A 21,299-nucleotide genomic window follows, 5' to 3' on the forward strand; every position below is an offset into this window, starting at 1 on the left:
ACTGGCGATGCTGGCTTCAGTTTTTAAACACAGAGGACTAGACCTATCCAGGAATAGTGATCTTTCCAATCTAATTAAATCTTTCGAGACTTCCAAATCGTCAAAGGTCTCGATAGCATGGAATCTCGATGTAATTCTGAAACAGCTTTCGGGTCCTCCCTTTGAAGCGCTACTTTCTTCGTCTATGAGGAATCTCACCAAGAAGACGTTATTTTTAGTTGCATTGGCATCAGGTAGACGAGTTAGCAAGCTACGCGCGATGGACAAAAAGGTGGGATTTTCTCAAGATGACGCAGTTTGCTCCGTGGAGCTCAGTTTTCTCACGAAGAACGAGAACCCTTCTAATCCTTGGCCACGTCTTCGTTCTCAAGAACCTGACAGACTTGCTAGGCCAGGAAGAAGAAGAACGGCTCTTATGTCCCGTGTGGGGATTAAGATATTACCTCCGCAGAACGGAGAAAATTAGAGGTCAATCGAATCGTTTGTGGTGCTCTGTTAAAAATCCCTCTCGCCCTCTCTCAAAAAACGCTATCTTCTTTTTTCGGAGAGAATTAATTGTCGAAGCACACACTCAAGCTAACAATGCAGTACTGAGAGTGAAAGCGCACGAAGTTCGAGCGGTAGCAACTTCCCTTGCTTTTCGACACAACTTGTCGCTATCCGCTACCCTCCAAAGTACCTTTTGGAGGTCTAAATCTGTGTTCGTTACATATTATTTGAAAGAAATCGAGACAGTGTTCGAAGATTGTAAGCCTCTCGGTCCACTTTCGGTAGCTGGCATGGTGTTGGGAGAAACAACATAGGGGGTTACTCCCTCTGTTAGCCTATGTTTCGCCTTGTATCAAGGTTGACGAGTTAAAGGGAAGTCTGGGGGTACAATTTACCTGGAGTACTCACCAGTCATTATAGTTTTAGTTTTGGTGGGTAAAGGTTTTTATTTCGGTGTAGGTGACAGTTATTTTCATGTTGGTTATTTCTGGTCGTAGCCCAGGGCAAGGGCAATATTTTGTTGTATCTTCGTTGAGTCAGCGGTGAACACCATGACTACGAGGATCTTCCACTCCATGTAGAGGCACCCATTGGTCATACTCAAGCCTTCTACTACGTTAGATGAGAACCGACCAGAGGCAGTATTCTCCTGCAGTAGCTCTCTTACAAGGTAAGGTACAACAGGCACTAACAGTGGTTTTGGGTATTTTGTTCAAGAATCACATGTTATTTTTGAATTAAAACTTACATCCACAGCCCCCCATCCTTGCAATGAGTAATCAGCTGTATAATTGTTTGGTAAGACACTGCAATAAAAATGGAATTTTCATTATAAAATAAAATTTTATTGCATACTTACCAAACAATTATTAATCAAAGCCCTCCCTCCTCCCCACAGGTGGATGGCTGGGCAGAACGAATTGATGTTCCTTGGGCAGTTGTACCTGTTGCTCCCTTGAGTGAAGGGAGATGACATCACCTACATCAGCGATGGCGGCACCATTGTGGAAGTTTTGAATCTATTGTCTGCCATTCGTAGGGAACCTACAGCTGTATAATTGTTTAGTAAGTATGCAATAAAATTTTATTTTATAATGAAAATTCCATTTTCATTATGTACCTCTTTTTGTCCTAGGACTGATAAAAGCATGGTCCCCAGTCAGGTAGTCTCTTCTTCCTCGGGTTTGTCAGAAGTAGTGGAACCTTTGGGGAGACCCTAACACCCTTCTGTTCATGACTGGCCAGAACACTACCAGTTTACTGCCCTCCATGCCAGGATATTTAGCTATAGGCTAGATGCCTTCCTTCAAGAAATGTCAGTTATAGACCCTGATGCTTTTCCTCTTTTTGCAATTTGAGGAAATACTCAAGTAACTTTGCAGATCACAATTATGGTTTTCATAGCTCATTCATGGCCCCAATGGGTTGGTTCTATAAACTTACTTTCCTGGTGGTAGATGTTCCTTGTCTTCATACGTTCAGAAAAAATCTTTTCAGACAGTCTTATTCAAGAAGATCTTTTCAGACAGTCTTATTCAAGAAGATCCCATCAAACCTCCACTGTTAGACTTGTGTATCAATAATATGGGTAGTGTTTTCTCCTCTCTCTCTCTCTCTCTCTCTCTCCCTCAGAGTGATATCCAGCATCTGTTCCACTAGGGATCCTGTTTGAAGTTTCACCAGTATCTCATGTATGCTAAGCAGTTTTCTGTCACAGTGATCAAGGATACCGCTTAGCTCTACATGATGCTGACCGGAATATTGCTCACGATTTGAAGTTTGAAGAGGTTTTCAATATTTTGTGCTGGATTTACGATGAAATTTAGACATAGTCCTTCAGATTTTTTTCTTCACCTCAGTTGAGCCTTCGATGAATCATTGTTTAAGAACTTAGCTGTTGCTGAGGCAGTGTGTATTGTGGGTTCTATGGCAACCCTTCTCTTTTCTTTCATTGCTTAGAGAAAAGATAAAGAAGTGAAAGTCCTTCCCAGTTTTGTGAAAGTGCATGATTTAACTACTTTGATAAGCATTGAAGAAGTGGCTATCATTATGTCCTGTTAGAACTATTAAAAAGTTTTTATTGGTGAGCCTCAAACCCTTTTTTGTTCTTGGGCTTTGTTCTAGTAATAAGCACTCTTTTCTTTCTTTGCTTAGAGAAAAGATATAGTTTTATGTGCGGACATGCTTTATGCAAAGTGAACTTCAAGATTAGCGAAGGTTATTGGCAGTAGCTTTAGCATATGCTGAGATTTTTCCGTTACTTGCATTTTACAGTTGTCCACACCCTCTTTGGACATTAAATTGGTTTCATCCAATATGAGCTTGGCTTGGCAGTGATATTTTTGTGATATTCATTTATTGAACAAGTCACATAGCCAAAAGCACTCTACTGGGCATTTAGCATTTATAGAAAAAGAGGTTTGTACTTATGAAAAAATAGTGAACATTTGTCAGTTGGTGCTATTATTGAAATGCAGTAGAAGGTAGCACTGTAGTCATGAAAATGCTCCTTTTTATTATGCTAAGGAATATACAAAACTAATAGTAATGTAAAAATGGAAGTTAGTGATCGTCAATTGTATTGCGACTTACTAAGGAGTATAAAGTCTTTAATCATTATGTATTTGGATTGATGATGATGTGTATTGTTAAGAGCTGCAGTTTGGTTGTATTTCTGTTTGTATTGTATACAGTTTAATATATGGTATACTATAAGTAAATAAGCACGAAGTAAATATACTGATATGGCATTATCATAATAGTGCTAGGTATTATACATTTAAATGCTTTTTCATGTTTAAATTTGTTTTCTCACTCTATCACTTTCTCAGGCAATTTTTATGACAGGATATTATGCATGAGTCAGATATATATTTGTAAAATTTAAAAAATAATGAGTATACAATGTCAGGGTTGTCTCCTCAGGGAAAATTTTGAAGTGAGTTGGTAGAGTAAATGTAGTTTTATGTCTTGACAGGTCCCACCAACTAGACACTGATACAAGTATATCATCAAACCCTGCAAACCGAAGATTTTCCCTCAAAGGTAATCGTTCATCTGTCTTTACCCGGATAAAAGATAGGCATCCACGTGCAGAAGAAAGAAGATATCAATTGCCTTCACCGGAGAGAAGACATCGTTCAAGGACATCTAGGTCTCCATTACATGGAAGAAGATCAAGGCATAGTAGGTCACCAGAACACTATCCTAGAACGCAGAGACCTCAAGAAAGAGGTAGTGAAAATAGGGAATCGTATTACAGTTTATATGAGGTACCTTTGCCAAAAACAGGTAGTCCTTTGGAACCATTCACAGAGTCTGTTAGAAGAATTCGAAGACAGTGTCAGAAGGAGAAAGATCCAATTTTCCGAGATGCTCTTCTAAACTTGTTTAGTTCTCATGTGTATGAATGCGAATTGTATATTAATAAGCCAGATGCTCATCCAGATTATTCTAAAGAGTATAGGCTGTTTTTGGTTAAAAAGAGAGATTCCATAGTGAATTTGGGTGGTGATCCTGAATCATTTAATTACTTAAGAGAATGGGGACTATTTTGGCCTTCACGTATGTTTGAACTCTTCCAAAAAAGTTGGGAAGTTAAGAAAGCACAATGTCTATCTATGATGACTTTAAAGAGAAAAAGATCAACTTCGTCTTCATCTTCATCTTCTTCATCTTCATCATCTTCATCTTCGTCATCTTCATCTTCATCTTCATCATCAACTTCACGATCCCCGACTCCAGAGAGGAAAAGAAAGCAATCAAAAAAGAAAGCTTCAAAGCCTGAAGGAAGTTTACTCAAACCTGAGAAAAAGAAAGTTTTTGATGGAAACAACAAATGGAGACCAATGGGCTCTCCTGAAGATACTTTAGACAGTGGTTTTAGGCAAGACATGCTCACAAGACAAGAACCAGAGAAGTCCCAGAGTTTACTGTATGGTGAAAAAGTATCTTCACAAAATGTAGTAAAGGAGAAAGTTGTGAAGGTTGTTGAAGTTCTCAGTATATTAACATATATGAAAGAAAAATTGGGTGTGTTTGGATTACCAGTCAGTATATTGTATGAAAAAGCAGTCGAAATGGAAAAGAAAGGTGTAAATCCAAATGCTTTGCTAGAAGATGAAGAAACAGCAACTCTGTTTGCTATGTTGAGTGATAAACTCTCTTCGCAAATTGAAGAAGGGGATGGCTCAGCCATCCAGAAAGCTATTACTCTCAAAGCGCACACGCTTTTGCTTGACTTAATAACCGAAATAAATGAAATTAAGGAGAGAAACAAGAAAAATTTGCCTGTTAACGTCTTCCAATTAGCTCGTTTAACAATGGGAAAGACAATATCAGACACTATCAGGATTATAAAAAATTTCTTGTTGTATGAAGGCTATTCTAATGTAGCCAAGGATGATATAGAAAGTATATATATGTCTGTTAAAGGTGAGCAGTTGAAGCTCGCAGAATCTAAATCCTTAAGTCAAAATAATATGTCCATAGGCTCTCCATCAGGATTTAACAGAACAGAGCAGAAGACAATTGAAAGTAAAAGACCTGGTCAAGGACTCACAAATTTTGTTGTACCTCAAGATAAGCTGAATGAGGAATTCTTCATAGGAAAGAATTCATTTTCAAGTAGGGATGTAGGATTATCTAAGCCAGCAACAGTAAAAGCTTCCACATCAAAGGTTGACACCCCAGAGGAACTTGATGAAGAGTTCTTTACTGGTAAGAAATTTTTGAAACCTGGGGGATCCTTAGATAGTAAGAGAAATGAAATGACTATGAAACCTGCTTATGCCCCTTACAGGCATAAACTACCTCCGCCTGCCCCTATATTATCTGGAATGCATAGTTCAGTACTTTTAAAGAATTCGGATTCACCTCTTTTACAGAATTCTGCAAGTCAACCATCATCAGCTCCTCGTGTCCCTAAAGGGCTACCACAAGCAGACTATGATTTATTACGAAAATGTTTAGCAGCTCTGACAGATTTCCCTAAGTGATTACTCAAGAATGAAGGCATGAATTTGGGAACTGACAGAAGGAGCCCAAATGCTTCAGTTTATTTGGGCTTAGAAATGTGGAGTATATGTGTAATAAATCTTGGGAGAGCTGAACACCCAGTGTAGTTGCAGCATCCTGCAAAATGACACTGATGTAAAGGAATATATTTTCTGCAATGCACACATTCTGAAGTCCAGTGCTTGGCATATTTTAGAGATAGAGGGGACTTGGGAGGAAAAGTGAGGCTTAACTCTCAAGGAAACACAAGCATTTTAAGGAAAATGTTGAGAACTGAACGAAATGACAGAGAATTCAAATGGTGTTGAAGGCAGTGAAATGGCCCTCAAGTAGAACAGAATAGTGAACACTGATTTCTGCATGAGAAATAATGAAAGTAGTGACCTTGGATATTGTGTGGCAATTAAAGTGATGGCCTATGGATATTGTGTAGCTTCCAAAATGAGGAGAGAGAGACTGTTCTTAATTCAGTGGAATACAATTAAAAGATATTAAGTTACACGAGTCCACTGAAATGCCTTTGATTCCATATCTTGAAGAAGAATGAGCATACTGCATAAGAGAATAATGATCCAGTATGAAAATGGTACAGTTTGTAGCATAAAAATAAAACTCATGACTGGATGGCTGAATTAAATGGTCTTATGCACTAATTGTATCACATAAATTTTTACAGCATTAAGAAACTGTGATAATCATTAACAGAGAACATTCAAAATAAGATCTCCGAATTGTGGTAATTTGTCACGAGTATAAGATGAGCACATGATCAGAGATTAGTAGATATGAGGGCCAGCTATGTTAAAGTCAGATAAAGAGGCCAGGAATAGAGGAAATTTGAAGCAAGAAATGCACAAGACAGGTGAGAGAGGAAGAAACTCATTAACAATGATATTTGAAGCTTGAAGATCCAGCCATCAATTTGTATGTTAATTCCACTGAAACCAAAACTATTGAAAGATGTAAAGGCATTTTGAGCTGCAATTGGGCACCTGATTAATAAAGGGCAGAAGCCAAAGGATCATAGTTACAACCATAGCTTCTACAATTCAAGTTATTCATTCATGAGCAATAGTCAATTTTGCTAGAGACTATAAGTGCTCCATGACACCAAGTGCAAAGGTCTATATAGAGAGTAAATTTCTCAACGGATATATGAAGGTGCAAGATATTGACATGCGGTAAGATTTATAATAATCGGTTTTATATACCAAACTCTTCAAGACAGTTTTAGTCACTGAAAAGGGTCCATGTATATATCACTTGACTGACCAATACTAGTAGTGGCTGATAAACCCTTATTGTTGTTATTAGCAGTTGTTGGCTATTGTGCCCAACTATTCACTACTTCATAGAGCTGCAAGGCCTATCATTCCTTTTATTGTCTCTCTGGTCATATTCATTTTTCCATTTTACTTTCCACCCTCTTCTAGCATTGTTTCGTAGTGCAACTGCGAGGTTTTCCTCCTGTTACACCTTTTAAACTTCTTCCACTGTTTTCCTTTCTGTGCTGAATGTCCTCATAGGTCCCAGCACTTGGCCTTCAGCCTATATTGTATATTGTCTAAATTTGTATCTTTATGGAGCTACTCCAGATGGCTGTCCTAATTTGTAATAATGGTAGATGAACATATTGTAAAATTCAGATGTATAAATGAATAAATGTCTATTGTTTTAGATGTATTTTTGACCTTTTATATTTTTTAACTACCATATAGTATTGGGGTAATTAACATTTATGTTTTGGACCATTAAACCATATGAATGGATTAAATACTATTTAAATAGTGTATTCATGTGTTTGTAATTTGGTCAAGTTAGCAGTAGCTGTTTTTATTCATTCCATTTTCATTCGTATGGACAGTTGTAGGATGAATTAAGTACTTACTTTCCAAATTTTAGTGTGATGACTAATTATTTTGTTGTGGATTAAAAGTGGAAATGAGATGAAATGCAAATGTTACTTGTCTCTTGAAAAGCAAGCATAATGTTAGCGTGACTCTTAAAGCATTAAGATACAAAAAGTGAATAATCTTGCGGTACAAGAAATCATATAAATGGTGGGTATAGAGACCTTTTAGATTGTTATTTGTTAAATTTCACCCAGTTTTTAGTAACATTTTGAAGAAAACAGACTAATAAGTCTGTTACCTCTAACATATGTGCATGGTTTAGGGCTTTTTAATTTATAAATTTCACTGTTCCGCTCTCTTCGTATGTTAGTGGATGTTAAAGTATCTCTAAGATAGTATATCTGATGATTTGTATTTTAATAGTTGTCTGCAGCTCCATTTCCCTTGGTTTCTCCCTTGCAGCAATCAGAGCATTTTACTGCTTAACCTTGGTTCTCAAATTAGAAAGAATTTCTACAGAGTTATCCTTTTTATTGCCAGCATGAAATGTGTGTATTTAATTTACTCAGCATTATCACAATTCCTCACTATCATTATTATATTAGCTTTTTCCTTCATCTGGTTACACTTGAAATGAGATTTATCCTCAGGCTTGTGTCTTGTGCACTCTTTGCTGGAATTCCCATCTGGTTTAGGTCTTCATTTGGTGTGCCTCAGTGGCGTGGTCGGTATGGTGTTGGTGTGCCACCCCTGTGGTGGCAAGTTCGATTCTTGGGCATTCCATTGAGGTGTGAGAGATGTGTATTTCTGGTGATAGAAGTTCGCTATCGACGTCGTTCGGATGTCACGTAAAGCTGTTGGTCCCATTGCTGAATAACCACTGGTTCCATGCAACGTAAAGGCACCACATCCTTGTAATCTCCTAATTTGTATTTCGTTCTTCTCACAGCACACCTGGCTTGGAAGCTAACATTTCTTTAGTTATAGGAATCCATGTGATTAATGTCAACTAAAGTTACATATTACAGTACAGTGGTACCTCGAGATACGAAATTAATCCGTTCCAAGGCGGCCTTCGTATAATGAGTTTTTCGTATCTTGGAACACATTTTACTACATGTAAAATGGCTAATTTGTTCCAAGCCCTCCAAAAACACCCCATTAAATTTCATAATAAAGCTAAATTGACCTATAAACAATGAAATACTACAACAATTTGGACCATTCAGGACCTAAATTAAGACTAAAAATGCAAAACCTGTAAATAAAGTGTATATTAGTGTACAAGAAATATTATTACTGTAACGTAAAATGTGGAAGCTTACCTTTAGAGTGAGGCTATCTCCGAAAGTGGCGGCAGAGGAGGAGGAGGACAAACGGCAGATAACGTACGTACACTTAACTTTACGAAAACATAAAAAATTTAAGGAAAACTATAAAACTAAAATTTACGAAACACATCAACAAAACTGTAAACACTTAACCTTACAAAAATCTAAAAATTGAAATTTTTTTTTTTCTTTTTTTTTTTTCTTTTTAACCTTTTTTTTGTTTTTTTTTACTTTTACATAGGTTTTTTTTTTTTTTTTTTTTTTTTTTTTTTTTTTTTTTTTGTGTTTTTTTTTTTTTTTTTTTTTTTTTTTTTTTTTTTTTTTACAAACTGTACAACTAACTTACAAAAATCAATCAAACTGTAACCTTAACTTAACAAAATCAAAAATTAAATTTTTTTTCTTTTTTTTTTTATTTTTAACTTTTTTTTTACTTTTACATAGGTTTTTTTTTTTTTTTTTTTTTTTTTTTTTTTTTTTTTTTTTTTTTTTTTTTTTTTTTTTTTTTACAGAATTTCAACTTAATCACCACTTTCAACGTTCTGTTTTTCATCACTTGGTTCTTCCTTTTTGCTTTCAACTTTCTGTTTTTTATCACTTTGTTCTTCCTTTTTGCTTACTCCTGCTAATGCTGAAGGCCTCTTTAAAAAATAACGATCCAAGGAAGATTGCTTCTGCCTACTTTTCACAATGTTCCTGAAACGACTCAGGCAAACGTCATCGAACTGCGCAAGCATACGATCTGTGTGAGCCTTTTTTCGATAAACGATTGCACTTTATGAAAAGCGGCTAAGACATCCTTAATTTCTGCCATTGTCAAAGGCTCCTCCTCCTCTTCATCGCTGCTGCTAGAGAACTCCTCTTGAACGACATTATGTTGCATGGCCTCCAACTCCTTCAGGTCATCCGTCGTAAGCTCCTCTTGGTGCTCCTCGAGAAGGTCGTTGATGTCGTCCTCGTCGACGACCAGCCCCATGGACTTGCCGAGTGCAACGATCTCGTCAACTGTTTAGGACTCGGCAGCACCAGCTTCGCCCACGTCGAATCCCTCGAAGTCTTGGTCGGATACGGCATCAGGCCAGAGTTTCCTCCACGAGGAATTCAAGGTTCGCCTCGAAACCTCCTGCCAAGCTTGGTCGATGAGTCGGATGCAAATGACGATGTCGAAATGCTTCTTCCAAAATTGACGCAAGGTGAGGTTTTTGGTATCGGTGATGTCGAAACATCTTTTGAAAAAATGTTTCGTGTACAGCTTCTTAAAGTTCGCTATCACTTGCTGGTCCATGGGCTGGAGGAGAGGGGTGGTGTTGGGTGGAAGAAAAAGAATCTTAACGAAGGAATACTCCGCTAGGATATCTTCCTTGAGGCCAGGAAGGTGGGGAGGGGCATTGTCCAACACCAGCAGACATTTCAGGGGGAGGCGCTTCTCTTGCAAAAAACTCTTCACAGTCGGGCCAAAACACAGATTTACCCACTCGGTAAACAAAAGCCTCGTTACCCAGGCTTTTCCATTAGCCCTCCACATCACTGGAAGCTTCTCCTTCAACACTTTGTGGGCCTTGAAGGCTTGAGGAGTCTCGGAGTTAAACACCAGTAGGGGCTTCACCTTGCAATCCCCACTGGCGTTCGAACAAAGTGCGAGCATAAGCCTGTCTTTCATGGGCTTATGCCCGGGTAGCTTCTTCTCTTCCTCCGTGATGTATGTCCGACGAGGCATTTTTTCCAAAAAAGGCCGGTCTCATCACAGTTGAAGACTTGCTGAGAACTGTAGCCTTCCTTGGTCATCATTTCGTCGAACGTCTTTTTAAAGGCTTCGGCCGCTTTCGTGTCCGAGCTGGCAGCCTCCCCATGACGCACCACCGAATGGATGCCAGTCCGTTTACAGAATTTCTTTAACCAGCCATGCGAAGCCTTGAACTCTGGGGTTGGCGTTGAAGTCCCTTCCCCTCCGTCATCTTCCGCCTGCGCAATCAAATCGCCGAAAATAGCACTGGCCTTGTGAGCGATTGCCGTCTCCATTACTGTATCGCCAGCAATTTCTTTGTCTTTTATCCAGACGAGGAGCAGCCGTTCCATCTCGTCGTGCACATGGCTCCTCTTGCTGGACAAAATAGTGATGCCCTTCGACGGTGAAGTTGCTTTGATGGCATCCTTCTGTTTAAGGATAGTGCCTATTGTCGACGGATTAAGGCCGTATTCCTTTGCAATCACACTCAATCGCATACCAGCTTCGTACTTCTTTATGATCTCCATCTTTGTCTCCAAAGATAGCATGCGCTTCTTTCCGTGAATTTCAAATTTCTTGGGACCCATGACTACGTTAATCTTGTACGTTAATTTACGTAAAGTTACACAATACAGTCTTCGCACAACACGATAATATTTACTGCAACGAAGTCACTAACGAATTTACGTTACTAAATGAAATCGTTGGATCGAACGAATGCCGATTGCGTACGGTAAAGTTTCGGGTGAGGAGTGGCCGAGCTAAGGCACGCCACCACGTACGTATAGAAGATGCATGATGAGAGGGATGCTGTCCAATTAGAGAGAAGGATCTCATGGCTTGGCTAGCATCAGGAACCAATGGGAGAGCAGGAGGATGGTGGCGAGTCTACTATAACTAAGATGGCGGCGTGCGGCGCGAGTTTCAAAATTGTTATGGGGCGAATCTCGGACTTTCAGAAACCTTTCGTATCTTGAAAACTTTTCGTATGTAGAGCAGTAAAATTTTTCGTGTTAGCTTTCGTATCTCAAGTTTTTCGTAAGTTGAGCCTTTCGTATCTCGAGGTACTACTGTACTTAACATTTATGAATGCTGCGAAAACCTCAGCTTAGAGTCAAGCGTAATGATAAGTGAAATATGAATAGTTTTATAAATGCACAATGAAAGACGGTAGTTTAAGAGCATGAGATTACGTATAAAGGTCGCTAATAAGCACCAAAGACAAGGTGCTGTCCGCTAAATCTTGACATAATGTGGCAAAGGTGTTTGCATGGTGATGAAAGCGACAAAGCCCGTCTCCATTTATGTGATACCTGGTAAAGCAAGCCAGTGTTTAATGATGACTGGGTGAAACTACGCAAAGGTAATATTCCAGTGAAAAATCTGTCAAGACTTGAGTGGGAAGTGAACTCTGGACTAACACGAGAGCTGTTGACGGTGCCACAGAGTTACGAAGACTTCGAATGTAGTTTTGGTTTCACTACAGGTCAAGTTTATATTATCTGAACAACCTTAACCCTTAAATGCCGACTGGACGTATTTTACGTCAACATTTTTTGTCTCTCGTGTGCCGAATGGACGTATTTTACGTCAACATTTTTTGTCTCTCGTGTGCCGAATGGACGTATTTTACGTCAACATTTTTTGTCTCTCGTGTGCCGAATGGACGTATTTTACGTCAACATTTTTTGTCTCGTGTGCCGAATGGACGTATTTTACGTCGACATACAAAAGTTTTTTTTAAAATTCGCGGAAAAATACTTTTAGGCCTACCAGCCAAAAACTCTTGAATCACGCGCCTTGGGGGATGCTGGGAGTTCACGGATCAAGGTGTTGTTTTGTTTACAATCGTTACGCAGGCGCGCAAGCGCGAATTTCTTTCTTGCCGCACTAAAAAGTATCTGTGACGCATCTCGGAAATTATTTCGTCACTTTGACATAATTTTTGTACCATTTTAAATTAGCCGTTACATGAAGTATTATATGTAAAATGTGCGCATTTTTATGTAGAATACAATACTCATGATTGTAGCTTTTATCAGTTTTGAGATATTTTCATATAAATAACGATAAGTGCCAAAATTTCAACCTTCGGTCAACTTTGACTACCGAAATGGTCGAAAAACGCAATTGTAAGCTAAAACTCTTATATTTTAGTAATATTCAATCATTTGCCTTAATTTTGCAACTAATTGGAAGTCTCTAGCACAATATTTTGATTTATGGTGAATTTATGAAAAAACATTTTCCTTACGTCCGAAAAAAATCACACATGCGATTGTGGTAATGTTTGCACCATTTTAAATTAGCCATTACATAAAGTTTTATATATAAAAATGTGCGCAATTTCATGCACAATACAACTTAAAACAACCCATGGTTGTAGCTTTTATCAATTTTGAAATATTTTCATATAAATAACGATAAGTGACAAATTTTCAACCTTCGGTCAACTTTGACTCTACCGAAATGGTTCAAAAACGCAATTGTAAGCTAAAACGCTTATATTCTAGTAATATTCAAGCATTTACCTTCATTTTGCAACAAATTGGAAGTCTCTAGCACAATATTTCGATTTATGGTGAATTTATGAAAAAAATAACATTTTCTTTACGTCCGCGCGGTAACTCTTCCGAAAAAATCATATGTGCAATTGTGGTAATGTTTGCACCATTTTAAATTAGCCGTTACATAAAGTTTTATATATGAAAATGTGCGCAATTTTATGTAGAATACAACAAAAAAATATTGATGGTTGTAGCTTTTCTCATTTTTGAAATATTTGCATATAAATCACGATAAATAGAAAAAAAACCACGTTCGGTCAACTTTGACTACCGAAATGGTCGAAAAACGCAATTGTAAGCTAAAACTCTTACAGTCTAGTAATATTCAGTCATTTATCTTCATCTTGAAACAAATTCGAAGTGTCTAGCACAATATTTAGATTTACGGTGAATTAAAAAAAAAAAAAAAAAAACTTTCCTTCCCTCCGCGCGCGGATTCTCCGCCACAAATCTCCGAAATGCGTACGTCCCATTCTCGGAATATTTGCTCCGTTTCATATTAGGCATTTCATAGAGTTTTATATATGAAAATGTGCGCAATTTCATGTAGAATAAAACGAAAAATATTTGAAGGTTGTAGCTTTTCTTATTTCTGAAATAATTGCATATAAAAAAATATATATATTAAAAAATTCGACATTCGGTCAAAATTTAACTCGTCAGATATGGTAGAAAACTGCATTTGTAAGCTAATATTCTTACAGTATAGTAATATTCAATCATTTGTCTTCATTTTGAAAGAAATTGGAAGTCTCTAGGACAATATTTAGATTTATGGTGAATTTTTGAAAAAAATATTTGTTTACGTCCGCGCGTTACGAATTCATGCATTATTTTGTGATAATATTTTCTCTGTGTTGCTTTTATCGTTTTACAATATGTTATATTCCAAAATGATCGCAATTTAGTGTACATTACAACGAAAAAAAGTAACTTTTCACCTTTAACCGTTTCGCGCACAGCGCGATTTGAATACAATTATATATGAAATTTCGTTTTTGCGCTATCATATATCGCATTATTTATATATGATAATGATAATTTTTTTTCATTTCTGATGGTCGCATACTAAACTTCAGCCAATGACAAAAAAAAAAGGAACCAAACATGAACCCTTAATCTTGAAAACTAAGCGCGCTGTGATTTTTTGAAAAAAATATTTTTTCCGCTTCCGCGCTCACTCTTGAAACACCGGCACACGGGAGACTTTTTTTTTTTTTTTTTTTTTTTTTTTTTTTTTTTTTTTTTCCGCCTCACTCTGAAACACCTCCGGCACACAGGACTTTTTTTTTTCGGCGTTTAAGTGGTTAAGATTAGTATCATTATATAAATTAAAATAAAACAAATAGGACTTGTCAGGAGGATTTGTTCGTTGGTAAAACTTAGAGAAAGGAAGGAAAAGTTAAAGAAGTTAGACAGCTAAGAAAAAAAAAGCCAGAACCAAGGAATAAAAAGTAAACTGAAGCAATGTGGCAGAGTAACTAAGGGATAGATACATCTTAGAACTTTGCCATTATCTAAATTGTACGTCATGCTGTAAATTATGGCTGGTAATAACCAACTCTCAGGACAGGTGTTAAGAATTTTAGTCCATTCATCGTTGACAAACCAAAAGTTTTACTATGCTTATTCTGAAAGTCGTGTAAAGCTATTGGTCCTGTTACTGAGTAACCACTGGTTTCAGGCAACAAATAAACGCCATACAAACAAAAATTATTTTTGTAAAGATTTTACTGCCATATTTTTAAGGATCAACTTTTTCTGGTAATTATCTTTATACCTTTATAGTTTTGAATCATGCTGTTTCTCCAGACAGGCTACGTAAGATCCACTAAACAATCTCTCACTAATTATTATAATTATCAATAGTGGCAGAAGTACCCACAAGTTCCTTTTCTATAGGAAAACTTGAAGGAAAATGCGGTGTTGAAAAATTTCTTATCACTGATCCCCTAGTTTTAATCAAGTCACTGGTTCAAATGAAAAAAGAATGTATGTAATAAATGTTCTAAATATAATATTTTTATGGTTAACTTTTGCATCGAAATGTTGGGGAAAATCCACTTCCTTTCCTCTTGCTTGTGTTAAGAACAGTGAATGAGATAATCACAAAAGAAATGAAAAGAAAGGCAAGAAGAAGAAGACCACCTTGTCAGAGATCATACAAGTAAGACAGAAGACTTGGAGAAGGTGCGCATGAAGTAGCGTTAGTTCAACACTCAATAGATGGCTCTGCTGCACGGGTTGTATGCGCCAAAACCCCTGGGGGAAATTTAGTTAAGGATGATTAAAAACTGGAAGAACTGAAGCATTGCGTTTGATTCTTATTAACTTGCATTAATCAAGTGAGAATTATCATGTTATGTGAATAAAATATTACTGTATTAGCGATTCCTGTTAAATATGTAGGACGTATGAATTATGAGGCAGGTTTGTGCATGTTAATTTTGAGACGTGTGTAACTATTTATGGTGTGGACCATAGATGTAGAGAGTTCCCTCTATATCTATGGTTTTAGGTTTAAGTATGTCGGTTTCCTTAAAGATGAAATGACTGAAAGTGTTTGTAACAGCGAACGATATAGTCCCGTAGAAACCACCTGTCATCCACCACTCATAATTTTCTTCTTTTCATCTGCTGTTGTGCTCTCTTCATCTGTAGATTTGATCAAAAGCACACTTTTTTTTCCCCTTGAGTGATTCCGCATAAGTTTTGTCCATATTTGTCATGATCTTTACATCTTTATCAACATTGACAATTTTACACTGAATATCATGTATGTTGGTCATGACATCACGAACTTCGGGCCGAATACTGAATTAGCTTGCTGATACCACTCTGTTTGCTTTTATTTCTTCATCTTCTTTTATTTTTTTTGTGAGTTCTTTGTTCAGGTCTCTTGCAATTGTTACAGATGTAGGTACAATATATTGTCACTCAAGAGTATGCTTGTGTATTTACTCTCACTTCCCGAACAGTCAGTCGTAGACACTTCATTCAAGCACTGACTGCAGATTGCCGAGTCTTGCTCGATTTGGATTGACCCATCCTTCTCAGTTCATGTAATTTGAACAGATTGGTGAGAAATAGAGACGTCTGTTACGAAATTATATATATATATATATATATATATATATATATATATATATATATATATATATAATATTGAAAAACATATATTTATTAATAATAATAATCTACTGGTGCTCAGTTAGAAAATTAATCCCGGAAACCTATTCAAGATCCCGCCGCTGAAAGGGCCCTCTTTGCTTGCCCATTAATAATGAGAGGACCGCTTATAGTCGGCCCCACGTACCCAAATTCCGCCCCTGATAATGAAGACGAAATCGTTGTTTTCTCGGTGTAGTTCCTCCTATCGGCAATAGATGGCGATACTGAATGATTGCATTTTAAGACCGGAGAATGAACAAATCTTACCTATCTGTGATCTTCTAGGATAGGAAATTAGGAATCTAGTGTTAGTTTAGGCTTGATGGTTTTAGTTTACGTGAAAAGTGTGAAATAACTATGATAATGACGTGCTAACGTGACTTGGCGCGATCTCAGTTGGAAAAAGGAATTCTCACGTTTAACCTGTGAATGTGTCACACTCGAATCTGGTTTTCATATTGAAGCCTTTATAGTGTGAATTTGTCGAGGCAAAATGGCTCCGCAGGTGTCCCGTTCTCATCACGGGATGAGTCCTACGAGAGGTCGGTGAATGCTCCATCGTGTTTTAGTTAAATGAGTCTGTAATTATATTCGAAGACAAGATTTCTTTGTTTTGTACTGTCCTTCTTTTCTAAATAACGTACGATACTATAGTGGCTAATACCAAACATCCCTCTGCGATAGGTAGGCAGCATAGCCTATAAGCCTGGTGTACGGTAGGCATGAAGGCTAGGTAGTCCCCTAGTTTTTGCAAGCTTAAAATACCTGTTAATCTAAGTAATAGAGACGGTGGGTATTTAGCGAGAAATTGCTGTTTCATATGGTATTTTGGTTGCTTATTATAAAAAGTTTAACGTTAGTTTGTGTGGGTCGGCTGTAATTAGCCTAGGTAGCTATTTAACGTTAGTTTGTGTGGGTCGGCTGTAATTAGGTAGCTAGCTACCTAACCTAATTTGGAGTTTACCTTTGATATCTACTACCTATCCCTAATGATGGGAGAATGGGATGCGACGACTGTTATTACCTATGAATTTTGACGACTATAATTAACTCCCAGGGGCCAGTACTAAACACGGCAAAATACATTGGACTCCCCAATTCCTGGTTGATGTATCCGCAGTTACGTTTCTTGCAGGGTATATACCTAATTCTAAAGAATAGTTCTGCACGAACTGTAAGGAACGTAACCGCGGATACGACATCCACTTGGGATGTATTTTGCCGTTTTTAGTACTGGCCCCTGGGGGTTAATTACAGTCGTCCAAATAGATATTACTTTAAATTCTTGTTCAGTAAGTAAAATAACTTTGGAAAACATCAATTGACATAGTCTAGGCCACTGCAGATTGCTTCTGTAGAAATACCGGGTAAATCACTTGGGAGAATTATGCTGTAGTCTGCATTGGGGTTTTGGACAAAACTAGCTACAGAACAGCTCCACCATGACTGGATTACTGTCTTGGAAATTATTTATTCATATTACCTACTTATTCAGGAAGGGATTTGCCAAGGAAATTTAGGTATTAGGTACTATTAAAGGAACTAAACTATACCAACCTAACGTATCCTAACCTAACCAGGCTATGTTAATTACTAGCTATCCTATAACACTGCGCATATGCAATAGGATTTCGGGACACCTAGCATACTAAAAATGATGTGAGGTTAGTTACAGTCGACCGATAAAAACTACTGGCAAATTTTTGATAAGCAACCAAAATACTGCAGAAAAAGTTAAAATTCTGGGGGTAATACCCCATGCTGAATTGTTATGAAGTTCTACTGGAGTTTAGCTAAAATATATTCTTTATAATTTTGAATTTCAAGAACAACGGGACAGGTTTTGACGTAAGCAAAGCTAAACTTTCCAAGAACGTCAGGTCCTGAACTAACCAGGGTTTTTTTAGATTAACCCTAACCAGACCTTACCTACCTAACCTCACTTAGGGCAATGTGCCCTGACATGGCGAGGAGGCTTCACCGCCCTTGGACCCCCCCGGTACTGCTACTTAGATTCCGTTCAGTAAAATAGGAGAGGTTATGTTTGTAAACAAATGAAGCATAATTGGTGCATGTGCAGTACGCTGGAGGGCAAACTAATTTAATTTTGTCAGGAGTTTTGTGCACATTGTACATGAATGGGAGATTAAGGTTTCTTTCTTGCATATTACATTATATATATATTCTTGTGTAGTGCTGTATTAATTTCTCAAAATGTGAAAAAAACCTTTTCAATGTTGCTTGTGTTTTAAGCTTTTTAGACTGTTAACTTCACTTACAATGAGAGAAAAACATTCCAAGGCAACAGTAAGTATTTAAATAAAAATGAATGGAGAAACTAATCCACAGTTATGTAAATGTACATATATTTAAATTTAAAAACAGCAAAGATAGCTTTCGGGAATCTGTACGGTTCCCCTTAGATTGATAAGGGGAACCGTACAGATTCCCGAAAGCTATCTTTGCTGTTTTTAAACTGAAATATATGTACATTTACATAACTGTGGATTTGTTTCTCCATTGGAAGACTCATGCTACTATGAGGATTTTTTAATAAAAATTAATATTATTTTGCTTTTCAAAAAGGTTTAGATCCCAGTAGTTTCAAACAACTTCCAGATGAGGGCAAGCTGTCTTTCTCACTGCACTCTTGAAAGTGGAAGGTCTGAAATTCATTTGGTACTTAATCTCAATCCATTTCTTGGAATCCTGTGTAGTCTTATCATTATTTTTTACTCAAAAGACATTGAATTATAATTTTATGTATTTATTGCTGGTACATAGGTTAAAATAAACAAAAGTGTAGAGATGTTTTGGAATTATAAAGTTTAAAATTTTCTACGTAGTGAAATCACATGAATATTGAGCTATCTTCTGAAACGATGTCGCCAAACTATGTAAATCTGAATACGTATTTCAATGCACAAATGCTTTTCTGGGCTCAGCCGTGTCGCTCCCGTGAAATATGTCTGCTTTAGCACTATTTCTAGTAAAAGGTCTGAAAGTAGATATGTTCGCTACAGGGGCAAACCACAAGCTGCCTTGTTACGTAGCCCAAAGTATGGACCCTCTAGCATACGCTACGGACGCCCTGAGTATAGATTGGAACCAGTGGAGGGAGGTTTATTTATTCCCTCCAGTGAACCCTCTCCTGTAAGGTTGCACAAGTTGAAATCCTTCAAAGGTCAGGTGGCTCTCATACTCCTTACTGGCCCAAGAACAATTGGTTTCTCCTTCTCCTAGAACTAGGTCTTCATCCTCACCCTCTCCCGGGCTTGAGGCTGACGCAACAAGTTCAAACGGTGACTGTGTTCGATTCCTCAGGTCTTCACAAAACCCTATCTTTATGGATTTCATGAAGTTTGCAGGTAGGAGGGTAGGGGACATTGATCCACAGAACATTCTGTTCTTGGAGTCAGACAAAAGAGAATCTACACTTCGCCAGTATGATTCAGCAGTTAAACAATTGCCTACATTTCTCAGGAAATCAATGTCAAAGTAATGACAATGAACGTGACTATAACATTCTTCAGGCCTTTATTTATTCGAACAAGGCTTGGCAGTTGCCACAATAACAACCACTAAGTCAGCTCCGAAAAAGATTTTCTTCTCGGTTTGGTATAAATCTAACTGAGTCTTATTTCACTCAATCCCAAGGGCTTGTGCACGCCTGCTGCGGCCCATTCAAAGGCCGTCGTCAGTGTCATGGTTTCTTAACGATGGTCTCAGGCTTAGACTCTAAAACAGACAACTTCAAATGTGATTGCCAAACCCTTTTGCGTAAGGCACTGTTTTTATTAAGTCTGGCTTCAGGTGCCAGAACATCGGAGATGTCATCTTTATCTAGTGGCCAAGGGCATATAGAATTCCTTCCCTCGGGTTACGTGTTGCTTTCACCAAATAATTATTTTATGGCTAAGAATGAGAACCCCCTTTTGGTAAGGCGATCCCCTTGGAAGGTTGTTCCCCTTCCGCAACATCCATCTTTATGTGACTGTTAAAACCCCTAAGGACTATTGTTTAATCTAGCACATCTACCTTTTCCGAAGGCCCCCCCCCCCCTCCTTTTCAATGTGGGGCGGTGGTGGTACCATATCCCTAAAGGGCATTACGCAGCAGTTTTTGTATTTTACCAAGGAAGTCAGCCCAGGGTCCTTTCCAAAGCGCGTGCTATTCGGGGGTCTATAACAACTTCTGTAAATTTCTTCAAATATATGAACTTTGATGATCTGAAGAAATATAGCTGGTCGGCAGTCGCACTGGGTTTTCCAAAGCTTACCTTAAGTCCTTGGAGGATCTTAAATATCAGCAATAGCTGTAGGAGGTCAGTGTCTCCTTGCAACATCAATATAGTACTGTCCTTGTGTCATATGAATATTTTCCATTATGCCAGTTTTATTAACATCCTACCTATCGCAGCAAATCTCTTTGCTATTTCACTTGGTCTATGGTGTTAGTTTATACAATTTAATATTCTGTTTCATTTCAGAGTGATGTAGCTTGGTGTTTCTCTGGTACAAGTTTCACGGGAGCGACACGGCTGAGCCCAGAAAAGGGATTTTGACGTAGGAAAAATCTATTTCTGGGCGAGGAAGCCGTGTCGCCAGTGAAATCCCCCCGCCCCTGGTTTTTTCCCCTCCCCTTGCAGTGCACCAAGCTTCATTGCTATCGATAAGTATGACGTCACAGCCGCCTTCAACGGGGTAGCTAGGTGTGACCTATGGGTCGGCTCCCCGTATTTAGGGTCTTTTGATGAGGGAAAAGGCTAATTGGAGGGGTTGCTGTGGTAGTGTTTAACACTTCGCCCCAGTTTTATACGACACCTTTTATATAGGTGAGCGAGTCAGAGGCTTCTGACATGTCCAATTTAGCAGTTCTCTGGTATTATAGCAAATATTTTACTAGAAATAGTGCTAAAGCAGACATATTTCACTGGGTGACACGGCTTCCTCGCCCAGAAATGAAGTTTCCTACGTCAAAATCCCTTTTATGCTTCAATGTTTTGCATAAGATTTGATTATTTAAGCCTTCCATGAATTGGACAGTTAATGGCTGCCAGCCACTTTTCTCTCCTTTCCTTGTCACTTTCGCTGGGAATACGATGCCAGGATACTACGCTTCCATTTCTCCACCTATTCGTGCATCC

General features: G+C 37.9%; 1 protein-coding gene across 1 annotated transcript in view; it reads left to right on the top strand.

The window, feature by feature from the left end:
* LOC135213554 (uncharacterized) overlaps window positions 1-7,179 on the top strand; it is a 102,397-nt gene extending 95,218 nt beyond the window's left edge. The window contains exon 4 of the mRNA XM_064247521.1: window positions 3,467-7,179. Within this exon, the coding sequence (XP_064103591.1) occupies window positions 3,467-5,486 (2,020 nt within the window). The 3' untranslated portion in view covers window positions 5,487-7,179. The remainder of the gene's footprint in view (window positions 1-3,466) is intronic.
* The last annotated feature ends 14,120 nt before the right edge of the window (window positions 7,180-21,299 follow it).

Source organism: Macrobrachium nipponense, chromosome 43, assembly GCF_015104395.2.
Source record: "Macrobrachium nipponense isolate FS-2020 chromosome 43, ASM1510439v2, whole genome shotgun sequence".
Classification (NCBI taxonomy): domain Eukaryota; kingdom Metazoa; phylum Arthropoda; class Malacostraca; order Decapoda; family Palaemonidae; genus Macrobrachium; species Macrobrachium nipponense.